General features: G+C 43.7%; 1 protein-coding gene across 1 annotated transcript in view; it reads right to left on the minus strand.

Annotated features, from left to right (window-relative positions):
• RFX8 (regulatory factor X8) overlaps window positions 1-17,655 on the minus strand; it is a gene marked incomplete at both ends in the record, with an annotated part of 32,354 nt that continues 14,699 nt past the window's right edge. Inside the window, 8 exons of the mRNA XM_084279972.1 lie at window positions 1-257; window positions 4,873-4,987; window positions 6,131-6,225; window positions 7,883-8,039; window positions 12,610-12,668; window positions 14,148-14,298; window positions 16,010-16,123; window positions 16,618-16,695. Of these exons, the coding sequence (XP_084136098.1) occupies window positions 1-257; window positions 4,873-4,987; window positions 6,131-6,225; window positions 7,883-8,039; window positions 12,610-12,668; window positions 14,148-14,298; window positions 16,010-16,123; window positions 16,618-16,695 (1,026 nt within the window). The remainder of the gene's footprint in view (window positions 258-4,872; window positions 4,988-6,130; window positions 6,226-7,882; window positions 8,040-12,609; window positions 12,669-14,147; window positions 14,299-16,009; window positions 16,124-16,617; window positions 16,696-17,655) is intronic.

Raw genomic sequence — 17,655 nt, forward strand, 5'->3', positions numbered from 1 at the left:
TCAAAACTCAGAAAATGTGTAGCCTAATCCAAGCTTATTCTGGCTCTGCATCAAAGTTACAAGAGCTGGCTGTGGAGCACTGGCTTGAGCTTGCTCCTCTGCAACACGGCCCCAGAGATGGCTGGGCTCATAAACCCAGACAACAGAGGACTCGTTTTGCTTTGCGACCCAGAAACTTTCATCTACCTCCTCTATATAGCACAGGAAAACGTGAGCCACGAAATCCACAAGTAGCAAATTAAACAAATGCCAGGATCCTAGGTTTAAAGAAAAACAAAAATAAATGTTTACATCCTCTTCATTTGCTTATCTTCACGATATGTTCTTTTTCAGAAGGGTTTCATTATAGTAATGGGCTGAACAATGTATCAGAGTAGCAGCCGTCAAATAGCACTCACAAAATTATGTGCTTCCAAATATTGTAACAAAATAGGCACCAACTGCAGATTTGAAGCATAAGCAATAGTCTTTCCCCCTTATTTTAGCTAGAAAGTGTACTTAGATGTATTCACTTCCCTGTTCAAGTTCTTTCCTCACAGTCAGTGCTATTACTGCTATAACTGCTAAAAGCCAAGGACACTGAGGCCATTGACCTTTAAGTTGTACCTTACAGTAAAGAGTAGGTCTTCTTTGAAGCCATAAATCTGCATAGGAATTCGTCAAGCAATTGGTAACCTCTGTATCCTAGAAAAATGTTTAGGTGGACATGACCAAGGAGGTTCCACAATGTATATGAACAATCAAGGTTTACAGAGTTTTCAAGGTGAAAAATGCTGCCTCTTTTGATGTTACGTGTGACTGAGAAACTGCTGCTTCTGTCTTTTGGACACCTTTAAATTATAGCAAATGAGTGGAAGTACTTGCTTATCTAAGGAAAGGGACTTTTATACTTGGAATTCAAACTTCACACAAGTAGTTCATGAGCGTTTCTAACAGTCTTACAGGTTTTTTCAGTATGTTTGGTAAGAGTAAGCATGAAACAAAAGCTGCCACTCCAGTTGTCCCTTGGGATAGTACAGAGGAACACGGTGTTGAAGAGGTAGTGGGATGAAGCAGCTTGCTTTCAGGAGAGGAGCACACAGGTCATTGTCCATCCAGCATGGCTCTGCAGTGCCTCAGAAGGGACCAGCTGACATGAGGCTCTGTGCCGGGGGTGTGTAGAGGCACATTCGCTGGAGAGGAGGTGGAGCAGAAAGATCTGTGGAGGCCCCGTTGGTGCCAAGTGCTGTAGCACCCTTGCTCCTTGCTGCCTTGCAGCAGGGTAGCAGCACGGTTCCTCCAGTGGCACTTGGCCATCACCCATATGGAAGCTGGGCCAGAAAAGGGCAAAAGTCAATCCTAAATTCAGAGGTGTGACTATGCCAGTGTATTATGTGTGCCAGATGTGCCAAGCTCCATGGCAAGGCCCCCAGACAGAACTAAGTTTGGATTTGGTTACCGGTATGTGGTTTAATTTGGGGGAGGCACACTGCATTAATGAGACATTCACACATTTGCCTAAGTCACTGTGTTTCCTCAGTGTGGATGGTACCTATTTCGACATGCAGGCTGCCCACCATTCCTGCATGAAACACTGAGATTTAAGATGTTTCCAAAAAACAGTGACCCCAAGTACAGAACTTTGACACTAGATGGCTTCAGCTTTGTCCATTAAAACTCAAAATCATGGAATCATGGAATCATAGAATCATAGAATCGTCTTGGTTGGAAGGGACCCTTTAGATCATCAAGGCCAACCATCACCCTCCCCTGCCATACACCACTAAATCATGTCCCTCAGCACCACGTCTAGCTGTCTTTTAAATACCTCCAGGGATGAAGATTCCAGCACTTCCCTGGGCAGATGGTTCCAATGCCCAACAACCTTCCCTGTGGAGAAGTTTTTCCTAATATCCAATCTAAACCTCTCCTGGTGTAACTTGGTGCCATTTCCTCTTGTCCTGTCACTTGTCACTAGGGAGAAAAGGTCAGTCCCCACCTCTCCACTACCTCCTTTCAGGTAGAGAGCAATAAGATCTCCCCTCAGCCTCCTCTTCTGCAGACTAAACAAGCCCAGTTCCCTCAGCTGCTCCTCGTAACATTTATTCTCCTGTCAGAATAGAAATATGGGAAGGAAGGGATGTTATTAGGTCATATAGCCCAGCAACTTAAAGAACTAAAGCTATTAAGAAAGAATATAATAATGATCAAATTAACAGAGAAAAACTTTTAAAATGTAGCTCTCATATGTAAGAATAAATTCAATATTTTTGCTACTGAAGTATAGTAGGAAAACTGGGATGAAAATATCATTGGTAACTAGTTTAAGGAAGGCTCAGCAGAGGAAGGGATGCTCTCCATCAGTTATGTCCCCAACCACTGACAACTGCAGAGCAGGGAGTAAATTATTAAACTCTTCTCACAGTGGAAAGAGAGGGGAGGGTTTCATCACCACGGGGGGTTTCAATAAACATCATGCTTCCAGCGCCGTTCTGGGAATTCATTCCCCATTTCCTCCTAGCCCCAAACACTGCCTGTAGCACTGGAGAGCTTTGTGCAGAACTCCTCCTGAGAGGGAGAAAGGGACGATGGTTTTATTATGACCGTGATGCGGCAGCGGATGGACGGTAAGATGCACGTACCGTGCTGTGTTCCCCATAGGCACAGCCAGGAACCTGTGATCCTGCCCCAGACACTCTGCTGCCTTGGAGCTAGATGGGGAGAAGGGCTCTGTGTGTGTACACGCGCCAACACCGGCATGAGCAGGGGAAGGAGACTGAAGAATACAAAAGGCAACAACCTTAATGTCCCCCTTTGTTAGGTCTTTGTAGGAAACACATGAAAGTAGGGTTTTGAAGGGGGATTTCAAAGAAGATAATGAGGCTTTCTTTGGCTATTTGCTTGAAGCCGGGTCCGACAGAAGAGGAAGAAATGTGAAGGTGCTCCTTTGAAAATCTAACAAGCGTTTCATAGGGTTTAGGATCAGATGCTACTCACAGGAGACACTGGTTTTCAGCAGAATGAATAATAGAGAGCAAGAGCCTCTGAAAAGTTTTATAAATGAAGAGAAAGGCAGGTAGGGCTGATGCAATATAGAAATGGAAGAGATATGAACTGATGCAAGAATTTGTTGTACCACTCTGAGCCCCGTCGAGTGAATGCAACTGCAGAGTCACAGAATCACAGAAGGGTGAGGGTTTGAAGGGACCTCAAAAGATCAGCTAGTCCAACCCCTGTGCCAGAACAGGATCTCCTACATTAGGTCACATAGGAACACATCCATGTGAGTTTTGAATGTCTCCAGAGAAGGAGACTCCACAACCTCTCTGGGCAGCCTGTCCCAGTGCTCTGTCACCCTCACAGTGAAAAAGTTTCTCCTTATATTAACATGGAACCTCCTGTGCTCCCACTTGCACCCACTGCCCCTTGTCCTATCATTGGACATCACCAAGAAGAGCCTGGCTCTGTCCTCCTGACACTCACCCTTTACATATTTATAGACGCTGATGTGGTCACCCCTCAGTCTCCTCCAGGCTAGAGAGATCTAACTCCCTCAGCCTATCCCCACAAGGAAGGTGTTCCACTCCCTTAATCATCTTAGTGGCCCTGTGCTGGGCTCTTTCAAGGAGTTCTCTGTCCTCCTTGAACTGATGGGCCCAGAACTGGACACAATATTCCAGGTGCGGTCTCACCAGGGCAGACTACAGGGGGAGAAGGACCTTTCTTGACCTACTAACCACACCCCTTCTAATACACCCCAGGATGGCATTGGCCTTCTTAGCCACGAGGGCACATTGCTGGCTCATGGTCATCCTGCTGTCCACCAGCACCCCCAGGTCCCTTTCCCCTGTGCTGCCTTCCAACAAATCTATCCCCAACCTACACTGGTACCTGAGGTTGTTCTTCCCCCTATGCAAGACACTACACTTGCCCTTGTTAGATTTCATTAAATTGCTTCCTACCTAACTCTCCAGCCTGTCCAGATCTCGCTGGATGGCAGCACAGCCTTCTGGTAGCTCAGCCACTCCTCCCAGTTTTGTTTCATCAGCAGACTTGCTGATGGTGCACTCTGTTCCCTCACCCAGGTCGTTTGTGAATATATTGAACAGTACAGTCCCCTCGCTTCTCCTGCCTTGCACTGATGTGTGCCTGGCAGCCCAGACCCCTGGAACAGAGAGAAAACTAACCTGGCTGAAGGGGTGACTAGTTGTCAGTCAGACACCTGAAACAGGCTTGCTGCTGGCTAGGCAAGCACTTATGTCAGTGCAAGGTGTAAGGGAAAGGAAGGAGCGTGTAGGTGTTGTCAGAGGAACTAACTGCCTCTCTGGCAAGTAGCTGTCACGGCAGCTCAGTTCTGGCTGTGTTGTATGGGAGGAACCTGACAGACTGGGAGCTGTCGCTCGAGAGATCTGTAATTTTTATAGTGTGGGTTATTAGTGACCCCAGGTCTCCATCACACCCCTCTGTTGGGGCGCGCAGCCCTTGCAGGGAGGGAGCGCAGAGGCTCACGCCTCAGGCTGCCGTTCCCCACGTTTCCACAGACAGATGATGGCTTGTGCCGAAAGAGGGAGTCCTGCCCTTCCCACCGTCGCCAGCTGCTCGCTACCTCTCCCCTCCCTTTCTTCTCATCCCAGAGCCACGGATCAGAAAACAAACCCGGTTGAAAACAAATTGTAATCATAGAATCGTTTGGATTGGAAAAGACCTTTTAAGATCATCAAGTCCAACCGTTAACTTAACACTCCCAAGTCCAGTTACTAAACCATCTCCCTGAGCACCACATCTACATCTACGGGTCTTTTAAATACCTCCAGGGATGAAAAATGATCTGGTGCCTCTTTCATCTCAGGACACTGAGGGGTGTATCACATGAGTCACAAAGATCCTACTTACCAAAACTGTCTGCATACTTGAGGGTCATAGCCTTGCTTACTGCGCTCAGTAGGAAGTTCCATCTCAGCTGGAAATCTGATGCTGTTTTCCTAAACTCCTCTTTACTCCTGCATGGCTGCAGACAGAGAAAACCAAACTGCTCGATGATAAAGTTGGCTAAAAGAATTCCTTCGTGTGTTTAAGTATTAAATTATTATTAAGTTAGAGTGTTTTCCCATAAAAACTGCATACAAAGCTGGAACAAGCAGGTTTTTTTGTTAGAATCCTAAAATAGCTGTTTAATAGTTGAATCCTGAAAGTAGTTCAAAGAAATCTTTGGACATCATCTCAACCAACATCTTGCTCAAGGCAGGGCTAGATTAGTTCAGACCTTGTCCAGTCAAATTCAGAATACCTCCAGGATGGAGATTCCACAGCCTTTCTGGGTAACCTCTTCCCATGTTTAACTAATCTCATGGCACTTCTTTTTTTTCCTTTTTATCTATTGGAAATTTTCTTTTTTGCAACCTGTGTCTATTGCCCTATGGCCTACAACTGTGAGCCCCTAGGAAAGGTCCTGCTCCATCTTCTCAATACCATCCCATGAGGTAGCTGAGGGTTCTATGAGATGAAGGGGCAGCACAGAAATACAAAGTACTATTGTTCTTAATTATATTAAAAAAACCCAAACAAACAACAAGCTAAAGGAGTACAATGCTGCTTCTTTAAAAAGAGGGGACACCCCCCAGGCCCCCCAAGTCTACCATCACCCTGCTACTAATTCTTAGTCAGCAATGGAACAGGGGTGGTAGAGGTGGTGTCAGGTCCATACAGAAGTATGGTCACACTTGAATCTTTCCCAATATCTAGAGATGTTGTCCTGGAAATTATCACTCTCCTGCCAGGTGTTAAAGGTAGTTTCTGGAATCAGCACTTTCAGGAATCACAAAGTGTTCTCTTCATCTTTAGCAAGCGTGTTCTCTCGAATTTTGGTTTATTAGGGACTGTTATAATATGATATGAAGGCAGATACTGAAACCACCCGAGTGGATATATGCACAGAAATATGCTTGTAGTTGTTTGCACAGATGGAATTTTTGTATGCCAATTAATTCCCCCTTTTTCTGCAGCATGCATAAATTGTATTTATGCAAATCTGCAGTCTGGTCAGGTTGCTAGTGTACAGTGTAGCTCTTGTGGACTAATGACAGTCAGCCTGTAGCAGGATAAATGATGTGATCACTCCTTCTTTTCTGAAATCATTACATTAATATTATACCTGAATGACAAAAGCCTGAAGATTTGAAGACACGCAGTTCAGGAGAAACCGAATGTCTGTGGAATGTGCCAGAAGATACATTAAGTCGTTAAAACCTGTGAAATACAGAAGGGAGATCATTACTTGAAGTGCTTGGCTTGCTTTCTGGTTTGCTTATGCAGCTTTCAGGGTTTTTTTTTTTCCTTTTATCTTTAGCTTAAAAAATATTAAGACATCTGTTTATAGCATTTTGATTAATATAATTATACTATTCCTTTCTTGAGAAATAGTACCCTACTTTGAAACCAGTCAGAATTCATGTTTATGTCCATTTTTATCATATCTGCACCAACCTAGTCATCATGGCAAGGGTTGTGAGGATAAATGCTTCCAATGTAAAAGCTGGAACTTGGTCATATGCAATACAGCTTACTTATCTGAGGTTTTACATGGTTGAGAAAAAAAAATCTTAGTTTATCTCTTAAAGGGGAGAAAATGGTTTTAAAACAATAGCTGAAAATACAGAGTATTCTGTAGACTCACAGAAATATATATATATATGTGTGTGTGCATATATATATATATATACACACATATTAATTCCACATATCAGTGCAGCTGTCCACCCAAAAGATTGGAATTTACCACCCAGGACCAACATGTTCATTACTGTGGCACCTCTCTGAATTTATAGGTGCCTAGCTGAGATATCTTCCTTGAAGAAGACATATGGATAAGGTCTGTGAAACCCTGCTTGTTATAAATAACAATTTGGAAAAGCAGTGAGAACAGAGACTACAGTGAGAGACTACACCTTGGAAAGACCAAGATCATCATTAATATCACAAGCAAATGTAACAAAAGTATTCTGCACAGTGTTTCTTATTTTTAGGTGTATATAAATACTATATTATATATATATCATTTATATAATGCTGTATATATTTAAATTATTTTCCTGATGGTTCTGTGAAGGCAAATTATTATTCCCACTGATAGCAGCCACAGAAAGGCCGTGGCACATCCCTTGTCAGCAAGTGAGTCAATGGCGGACCAGGAACAAAGAGCTGAGGTTTTCCCCCATCAGTTCCATGCACAGCCTTGTCCAACCTGCCCATCTCTAGCTAATAATTTAAATGGCAGCCCATTAATCTAAAAATTAACTTGCCATTATGCTCCCATCCCTTTTCATTAAGCTAGCAAATGCATGATGTCATGGCTGCATACAAACTGTGTGTTTTATTGTTTACAGCAGCACATCAATTCCACAGGTCGCAATACAGCAGAAGGACACAAAACCCAAAAGGCCAACAGTCCTTGTCCAGTTCAGCGTGCAAGATTTATAAAGCAAAAAAGAACTGGCTGCAAGAAATGATTTTGTGTACTTTGATTAATAACTGCAGAAAATGCAGTTCTTGGAAACTCCTTTTTTTGCCAAAGAAAAAGCTACTATGAAAATTAATATCCCTGTCTGTCAACCTTCTTCTAGAAGATACAGCATTTATTACACAAACCCCACTCCTGCTGCCATGGAAAGCTTTATGAGAGAGCCAGAGCGGAAAGCCTTTCATTCTTAACCTTTAAAGTTAAAAGGATAATATTATATGCTCCATTCTCAATTTTAACTGGATCTTTTCCAGTATGCCGGGGTTTGGCAAGTCTGTAATTCCCATTAGGGCAAATGCCACGAATAAACAAGAGGAAATGCTGGAGCTTTGACAATGGCCAGCAAAGGCTTAAGTGGATGGACAAATTAGAGCAAAAAAATGTTACATTTGAATTCTATGTCATTCTGCAGCTCCTCCGGATTCCTAAACTTCGTTTGAAAGAGGTTTCCAGGCACATCCAGCAATCCCTGGTCCATGACAGCATGCAAGTCTGAGCGCAGAACAGTGACTTTGCTGTTGCTCCTCAAGACTGTTCTCATTGTCTGTGATAAGAAAACAGTTAATGCCTTTCATTTTCTCAGACCCTTAACTCAGTCAAAAAGCTTCCCTTATTCAATGCTAGACTTTATAAAACCAGTCTCCAAACTGGGGAGGAGAAAAAAAAATCAAAGGAGATTAATCTTAAATCGTCTTCAAGAGATTTTTGTTCTGGGAGACACTCTTTACAATGACACTTTGTGTTGTTGTCTATGGTGGAGTGGACAAGGCTAACGGGCTTGAAGTATCTGGGCAATTGCCTGGACAACTGGTTTTGCTGAGAGTGATGATACAGTTATGCCAAATAATGGGATTTTGTCTAAAACATGGAATGGGGTATCAGGGCCAACCTTCCCTTGATGATACCTATCCTGAGTACATATTTCAATTAAATACAAAGACAAGTTTTCTCAAGCTGCCCAAACCTTTGAGCAGGGAAAAATAACAGTAGAAATATGATTAGTTAAAATAATATTAGTTAAAATAATATTAGTCGGGGTTCTATCCCGTTGATCTGCTTATGAGTCATTTGCAAATGAATCTGGCTTCATAATTCTCAAAAAAGTATTACTCCTTACATATTGCAAACAATTTTCAGCCTTACATTTGATTCTCGTCTCTTCACTATTTTTTTTTGTAATCAATTGCTAATATCACACAGTCTTGCTTCAGATTCTTGATGAAATGATGAAAATGATGAAGGAAATGAAACTTGAATCCATAAAAATTTGTTAATCCATACAGTTTGTGTCTTACTTCCAGACTGAAATCAGTGAGATCCTAAATCCTTTGTTGAATTGTTGGCTTTTACAGGAATAATCTGTGTCCAGTTGGGCCTTCCAGAGTAGAACTATTTTTTTGTAAAATTCAGAAAAAAACCCTTCAGGATTCTTAAATGTGGTAACAAATCCCATTCACTGCGTGCTTACCACCACCCCTCAAGCTGCAGTGAATGCTGCTGACCATTTGCAAATGTAATTCCCAATCCAGCAGTTTTTCATCATTCTTCTGGCTTTACTGAAATATCAAAAGCTCTCTGCTTCTCACTGGGTAATCACCTTCAGCCAAGTTAAATGCTAAGTGAAAGATGAAGATTTTTCTCTTTTTTCTTATTTTTACGTGAAGTTTTTTCAATGTCAGAAGGAGAGCTGCAGCTTGCAACCAGAACACATGTCCCAGATCACAGCAGGGTAGGGGTTGGAAGGGACCTCTGGAGATCATCTAGTCCAACCCCCTTGCCAGAGCAGGATCACCTTGAGCAGGCTGCACAGGAATGTATCCAGGTGGGGTTTGAATGTCTCCAGAGAAGGAGACTCCACAACCTCTCTGGGCAGCCTGTGCCAGTACTCTGCCACCCTCAAAGTAAAGAAGTTCCTCCTCATGTTCAGGTGGAACTTCCTATATTCGAGTTTGTGCCCATTGCCCCTTGTCCTGTCTCTGGGCACCACTGAAAAAAGACTGACCCCATCCTCCTGATGCCCACCCATCAAGTATTTATAAGCATTGGTAAGATCCCCCCTCAGTCTTCTTTAGGCTAAGAAGTCCCAAGTCCAGGGGCCGCTTGAGTACACCGCTAGCACCCGACTCCATGCCCCAGTGTTTTAGACAGGTCCCTTTGATCATTGCTCTTCACTGTATTAAATATAATTCTCTCCATGACTGAGAGCTGCTCTGACAACACTTAAACACAGCTTACCAGAGACAGGAGTCAGGCCCAGGAAATGACAAGCATCATTTTCACATTCCTTTCTCATAGGGAATCTGCACCTTCTGCATGGCCAGGTAGTAGCAGCTGTCAGCCTGCTTCATCTTCACATGATGGGAAAGTTACTTTTTTTGTTTTTCTTTTGAATGCCAACCCTGCCAAAAATCATTCCTATTTTCTCCCTGGGTGGTTAAATTATTGCAAAGGACCCTACGAGGGACGGTGTGGTTACACGGTTCAGAGGCTGCAGCTGCACAGCCCCTTCGTGGCACAGCTCGGTCGGAGCGCTCTCACCTGCTTTCACCACCAGCCTCTAGTTGAAACTCCAGGTGTGTTTTAGACAGACAAAAGAGAGAAGGATGATGATGAGAAATATCAAATGACTCCTGTGTGAGAAGATGAGATAAACCTCAGCTTTGGATAGACGTATCCAAGGAAGGATGCGATGGAGGTTTGCAGGGAGAGTTGTGTGAAGAAGGGAAGTTATTTTCAAATAATAAAAGAAAATATTTTTTCACACAGCAAGTAATCAAACCCTGGAGCTCACTGCCCCAAGATGTTGTGGATGCTAAAATCAAGCTACTAATTACCAGGATGTGGATCTCGGATTGCTAGAAGCCAGGAGAGTACAATGGAGGAGTGAGGTATCACTTTCTCTATCATACCCAACTCAAATGAGCATCTGATGATGTCACCAGAGGAAAGAGGATACTAGTCCACACTCCAGGATTGGGTCTGACTGACTAAAATACTCCATGGTCCTTTCTGAGGGACGTCCACCTCCCCAAGAAGCATCTTAATGTTTTTCACAAGCTGAAAACTTCAATACCTGTGGTATTCAGCTCACCATTTTTGGGAGTGTGTTGGACAGGAGCAGGGGAGGAGGTGGAATTTACAGGAGAATTTTTAGCCAGTATTTGTTTCCTACCCTGTTTTGCTGGAGCCCAGTTTCCATGGCTTTGGCAAGAGCTCTACCATAAGTTGTAACGGGGGCTGCGAGACCATTGAGAGACTACGGGGATGCTCATTTACAAAACTTACATAATTCCATTTACTGAAGCCATTGTTTTTTAAATTGCAATGGGGCTAATCATCAGGTACACTGGAACTCCTTTGCCCTTCCCTTGTATTTTAAAGAGGCCCTAGAGAAGGTGCAAACATAATTTACTTGTGCCAAGAGCTCATTAGTATGAAGGAGACCCAGGCTGAGAGCGTGCTCAGCTGTAAGTGTGGATCTGACCCAGATTCTCAGGTCTGTGAAGTTTGCTTTGTGCTGGTTAAACAGTGCAAAGGGGATGTGGAGCAGCCAGAGGCTGCCACCAGAGAGGATTCCCCCCAGCCAGGCTGAAAGTCTCCTGCCCTAAGCCTTGAGCTTGTAAATTCAGTGCTGGCTCTCTGCAGCTTCTCTGCGCACGAGGAGAAGGCGCGGAAGCAGCAAAAAACTGCCACCAGCCCTTTGACATCATGGCTCAGGCACAAGAAGGATGATATAAAGATTGAGTATGCAAATCAAATGCAAACGACTGTGAAGAGCTGGCACCTGCAGTCTTGCTGGATCATGCCCTTCACTGCCTAAGAAGCACTACTTAGAAGCAGATGAAGCTGAGCTTTTCGAGTACTTCGTATCCGAAGGGCTGCTGTGAGTGCTCAGCACCTCCTTTACCTGTGTGAGCTCACTGCTGCATGCTTGTGCGTGGTTACGATGTTTGAACACTTCTTTTATGGTGAGGTTTGTCTTTTGTGTGCTGCTGGTGGTGAGGTTTCCCATCAAGAGAAGCTGCCTTTATGAAAGGAGAATGTGGCACGGCGGTACCGTTCATGAAGCTACAGCTCCCTTCCTTCCTCCCCTTTATTGTGGGGACGCAGTGTAGTGATTTAAGCCAGGTGGCATGTTGGGACAACCTTGTACTTGCTGTTTGAAGAAGAGGAGGCAATATACCACTTGTTCTCTCCAGCTTTCTTCCTCATTCATGACCTATGCGTTCTGTCGTGGCCTGGACCACCTCAAACACCAAGGTTTTGGAAGGGCATCAATGGGAGGAAGGCTGCAGGGAGGGTACACTCCCTCGTAACTATGCAGCACTGAATCAGTACAGGCTAGTGAAACAATTTGCTTGGTGGTGTTCAAAGGGTTAAAAATGCAGCTCCTGGATGCATCCCCTTTGTCACTCTAGCTGAGAAGAATGACACTGTAGAGCAAAAAGCAGGCACAGATATTAATTGTTAGAGAGATCTTTGTCTCTTCCTTCCCAAGGAGAAAAGCCAGTCTGAGTGATGAGGAGGACAGTTCAGAGGATGCTTCCCTCCAACGCTGTCTGGTTACAGGATGGAGTATATTTTGCCAACTGATCCCTGGGGTCCACAAAAAAGGTAGAAGTCTTGTACCCTTATAGACCCCCACATCCTACTCCCCAGCCATGCAGCTGCTCTGCAGCTGGCATACTAGTAATTTCCTTTGTGCAGGCTGCTGTAGCACTCATCAGAGAGAGCAGTCAGCTTGCTATGTAAAACCAATTTTAAAATGACTCCAGCATATGCTGCCTGCCTGAGTTTTGCATGGCTGCACGCAGATACTGGAAACTGTCACTTGACCCTTCCAGCGACTGTGTTCTCCTTTCTATGAGGGACCACTGACCCTATCTCAGAGGCCTTCACAGAAAGCCAGAGGGAGGAAAAAGTCCCCTCAGCATACTTACAGTAGGGAGAGAGATGGGTAGGAAGGTGGGTGTTGTTTGTACCATGGTCAGTATAGAACTAAGAACACCTGTGCTGCTGCTGTGGTCCTACAGGGAAGCATCTCATCCATAGTTCAAACTGCTGGAGTGAAAGAGATGCCCAGCTTTTTCTGTTTCAGGGACCCTGGAACGTACCTTGGCCATGTTACAGAGGCTTGTCTTTCTCCTGAGCCTTTTTATAAACATTGCGACTTCTGTTGAAGAAGAAGAGGCAGATGTTTCATGTCATTAATATTTTACAGTCTAAAAGGCGTTAATGAAGCCAGACCTTTGAAGTCAGAAAGTGGATCCCTGGGGAACCAACAGGCTAACGCAGCGCGCAGCAGGGACGCTGCGCTGGCGTTACAGCCTGGGCTGGGGACCCTCACAGCTTAGTGCTTGCAAGCACAAGGTACCCAGGTCACCACTCCTCCTTTGCTGCCAATCTGCTATACCCTGGCACACATGGGAAATACTGTTTTGGGGAAAATATTATTATTTATTATTATTATTTATGGGAAATATTATTTTTTGCATTAAGTATTTCTTAATCAAGACTAATGCTCTTAAACACGTGTGGTTTAAGGTGAATGAAAACAATGTTCATTCTAAAACTGCTACATTTTGTTTGGAAGGTTTACCCTTTCTACCCTTATGTGTCTAGAATTCTGAAGCACTGTTAACAGGAGTTAACTTCTTTGGTTCTCTGGTCTCCTGTTTACAACGTGTTGTGATTCTGACAACATGGTCCAAGAATATCTTTTTAAGAATTAAAAAACCAATTCTCAGTTACAGAAAAACTTGAATATAAAGTAACTTACAAACTCCTGGAGACAGGAGTTGGATTTCAAGTGAAAATTTCTGGTTTTCTGAAGATTGTACAAACCAGAAAGACCAGGACGTATGTACAAAGGGTCACAGTTGATTAATTACATATACTTACACACACACACACACACATGTTAAAAACACATTACTAAGCTTGCTCTCTTGAGAATTCAAATCTAAGAAATGCCAGGATTAAGACTGCCTGTGAGCCTTCCTTGAGCATATAGATGCAGATGAAATCTTTTGTGTCTACCAGAGCCCTGCTTTGCCACTGGGGAGATGGTCTTCACTCAGCGAGTAACTGAGGAACAACACACTGTAGTCAGAATTTTCAGCATCATATATAAATGTATGTATGTACATACACACACATACACAAACACCTTTGTACAGATTTTTCTTTCAAATCCTCCTCTAATGACAGAGGCATACTTTCCCTATGGGACTAAGGCTTTTTCTCCCCTTTATATTGAACTGGACTATGGCAGTTAATTAACTTATTTGCATAAAACCACTCACAAGGTGAAGACACAGAACAATGCCTGAGTTGCAGAGGACAGACCATGTAGTATCCAGTCCTCCACACAGCCAAGGCGATTATGGGAAGAGGCAGATCTTTCAAATTATTCAAGTAATCTACCACAAATTGGGAATAATTTTGGCTTATATTTGCTCTCACACATTCTCTAGGACTATTTATTTTTAACTGCATCCCAACTAACTCCAGTCCTCACTGCTATCAAAGTTACATAGTTACAGCTAGAAAAGTTTTAAAAATAATTTCTGTAAGAGTCTTGCAACACCAATCTTCTCTGCAGTTTAAGCAAAGATTATGTCATGAAAATCTATCTATTACTCAAACATACCTTCAGATTTGGATGCTTGGAGTGGTAATGGAAACTCTTCCAAAGCTTTAAGCAGCCAAAATTCAACATTTTTACTGAACACTCTGATTGACTGCATGTGTGGCAAAGGCATCTCCTCCAGGAAATCATCAAGTAGGATGTTCTCCATTTCCTGGAATACAAATTCATGGGCCTGCACATGTGTATCAACTTTGTGTGCCAAGGATTTGGTTGGGTGTGGGGGTGGGCTACAGGAGAGAAGCTGCCAGAAGCTTCCCCCATGTCTGACAGAGACAATACCAGTTGGCTACAAGATGGACCCACTGCTGGCCAAGGCTGAGCCCATCAGTGACAGTGGTACTGCCCATGATAACAGATTTAAGAAAAGCGCAGCAGTTTTTGCAGCCATAGAGTGGAGTGAGAAGATGTAATAAACTTTGCAGATGCTCAGGTCAGTGAAGAAGGAGAAGGAGGCACTCCAGGCACAGGAGCAGAGATTCTCCTGCAACCTCTGGAGAACACCATGGTGAAGCAGTCTGTTAATGGTGGAGCAGAGATTCACTGGCAGCATGTGGAGGACCCCATGCTGTGGCAGGTGGAGACACCTGAAGGAGGCTGTGACCCTGTGGGAAGCCCATGCTGGAGCAAGCTACTGGTGGGACCTGTGGATGCATGGAGAGAGCAGCCCAAACAGGAGCTGGTTTGCTGGGGGACTTGTGATGCCATGGGTGACCCACGCTGGATCAGTCTGTTCCTGCACCCCACAGAAGTCACACTGGAGCAGTTCATGAAGAACCGAAACCCCCACGGGAAGGACTAACATTGGAGAAGTTCATAGAGAACTGTCTCCTGTGAGAGGGACCCAAGGCTGGAGCAGGGGAAGAGTGTGAGGAGCCCTCCCCATGAGGAGGAAGGAGGGGCAGAAATGTATGTAGAACTGACTGCAACTCCCATTCCCCATCCTCTTGCGCTGCTTGGGGGGGGAGGAGGAAGAGAAATCGGGAGAGAAGTTGTACCCAGGAAGAAGGGAGGGGTGGGGGAAGGCCTTTGAAGATTTGGTTTTATTTCTCATTACTCTACTGTGGTTTGTTTGGTAATAAATTAATTTTCCCAAGTTGAGCCTGCTTTGCCATGACAGTAATTAGTGAAGGTTCTCTCCCTGTCTTTATTTCAACCCACAAGCTTTTCTTTATATTTTCTCTTCCCTGTCTATCTGAGGAGTGACAGAGCAGCTTTGGTGGGCACTTGGCCTCCAGCCAGGGTCAGGTCAGCCCACCACAAAATGATTGGTGTACTACAGGTATTTACAGCAGCATGAAACAAAGTCATATTGATTCTTTGAATGTAGATCTAGAGAGGGCCCTTTTTTGTCCTTCCAATTAAGCAATAAGTAAGCTACATTGATTAGCAGAAGGAGAAAGATCCTAACAATAAATGTAGTTTCCTGAATTAATTACTAGACACTACTTAATGACCTGCTGTAAATAAGCAGCAAATTATTTTGATCAGAATACTGCATATTTCCATGTAGAATGTCACTGATAAGTGCATTAGTGTTCTCAAAGGAAGAATAATTCCTGGTAATTTGGAAAACAGTTATCAATCAAACTTCCAGTCACATAACCTCATGTCAGAACCCCATAAGGTTTATAACATTGATGTTAGGGACTTTCAAAGCAATGTAAGATACCTCAAATCCCACTGTCTCCTTTCAAAATCCAAACTGTGCCATCCCAGAAGAAGCCAAAGAACAGACTCGAGGCACTAATGAAAGTCCCACCGTGAGGCACACAAGAAGCAACTGACCCTTCTCCTCAGGTAGAACTACCAAAAGGATGCAAACACATACTAACAATTACAGCAAACCAGTGTGTCTACCATACCTTGAATAGCTGCCTATCATAGCTTTTGAACAGCTGGCATATGTCTGGAAAGGACATCAGCATTTTTCCTTCGAGCTGCAGAGACCTCCAGAATGATGTAATACAGCCTTCCACCTGTCACACAAAGTCCTTTATAAATTTTCACTGATTTTACACTCATGTGAAATGCAAAGCATAATTCAGTAAAACAACCACGTAAGGACAGAAGCAGAGACATGACCATGGAGCTGGGGTCTTTGCCCGAGCCCCTTCTGGCTGGGCTCCAGCCTAAATGGGAGCTGAACCTCGCAAGGCACGTAGAAAAGGAGAATTGTGCCATGGATGTGCAGAGATAATGAAAGATCTGGGTCCGTGGCCTTGTGCTTTGTGCTGCACTCAGACTTGTTGGTGCATCGGGAACGCTCAGGATGCGCCTACAAACACAGATTCTCAGAGCACGTTGTGTTAATTAGGAATCCCCCAATGATTCGACTGAATGCTCCTTTTGTCTATAAATTATCATCCACCTTAGATCAAGCCACCAAGCAAATAAGCTACATGGAAACAATCTTATCTCCCTTGAGTTGTTTGCTGTGGTCAGGAGGAGTGCTATCAAAGCAAAGGCATACCTTGTCAAGCTCGCCCTTTCTCACCATACTCAAAATGTCTTGACAATAGCTGTAGTACTCATTGGCAAGCAGTACGACCTGTGACCAAAAAGAGAGGGTACAGCAAGATCTCACCAGCAAAGAGCTAACTCACTTTGATGACTGAATGCTTGAACGTACCATTTCATAGGGGTATTTCTTCCCTAGCTCTTGCTCCCAAAGATAGAATCTGCTGAATCCAGGCCAAGAGTACTGAAAACTCTCCTGTTCAGTCTTCAGATAAATGGCAGATGGAGAACAGTCCAAATTCGTGCTCTCAATGCACTGGAATTTATTTTGAACAATAAAATAAATTTTAAAAAAAGAGATAAGAGATCACAATTATCTTGTCAGTTCTGTTAAAGGTGTTAAGTATTTTCTTGAAATTGTATAACCCAACTTTTCAATAAGATACATTTCTTTGGAGAAGTGTTTGTCTTTTTCTTTTTTAGAAAGTAGGGGTGGCTGAAAGAAACAAGCATGGCTGACTAAATATTTAAATCCTCAACAGCACGTGAACTTCTTTTCAAAACCAGTGAATATTTAATGCTGTACAGATCTTCCACTTATATTTTCTATAGCACTCATGCCCCAGTTTGTAACTTTCTAAATAAGGCCACAGATAGCTGGCTCTGCTGTCGGGGTGACAGCACATTTCTCATCAGCTGTCATTACATCCACTTCAGAGCGCTCATGACCACAACCCGAACACTCTGTTAAAATCAGAGAGACATCCATCCTCCCCTCTTTGTTTTTCCACACCTCTTTTTGCCTCTACTTTGATCCACATAAGTTTCTTGCTCATGCTCTGCTGACTTCCAACAACCCCAGTGCCATCCCATGACGGCAGACTTGTGGGAGAACTGCCGCAGGTTAGCCTCGCACCTGCCCTTTTTGGTGAGCAGGGGGGGTTCTGTTCTTGCTTCTTAATAATTTCCTTCTATTTAAATACTTATCATACCAATAAACTCTGAGCTCATGGAAAAGACACCGGCTCAGCAGCATGAGGTGCTGTTACCC

The sequence above is a fragment of the Gallinula chloropus genome (assembly GCF_964237585.1).
Source record: "Gallinula chloropus genome assembly, chromosome: 1".
Lineage (NCBI taxonomy): Eukaryota > Metazoa > Chordata > Aves > Gruiformes > Rallidae > Gallinula > Gallinula chloropus.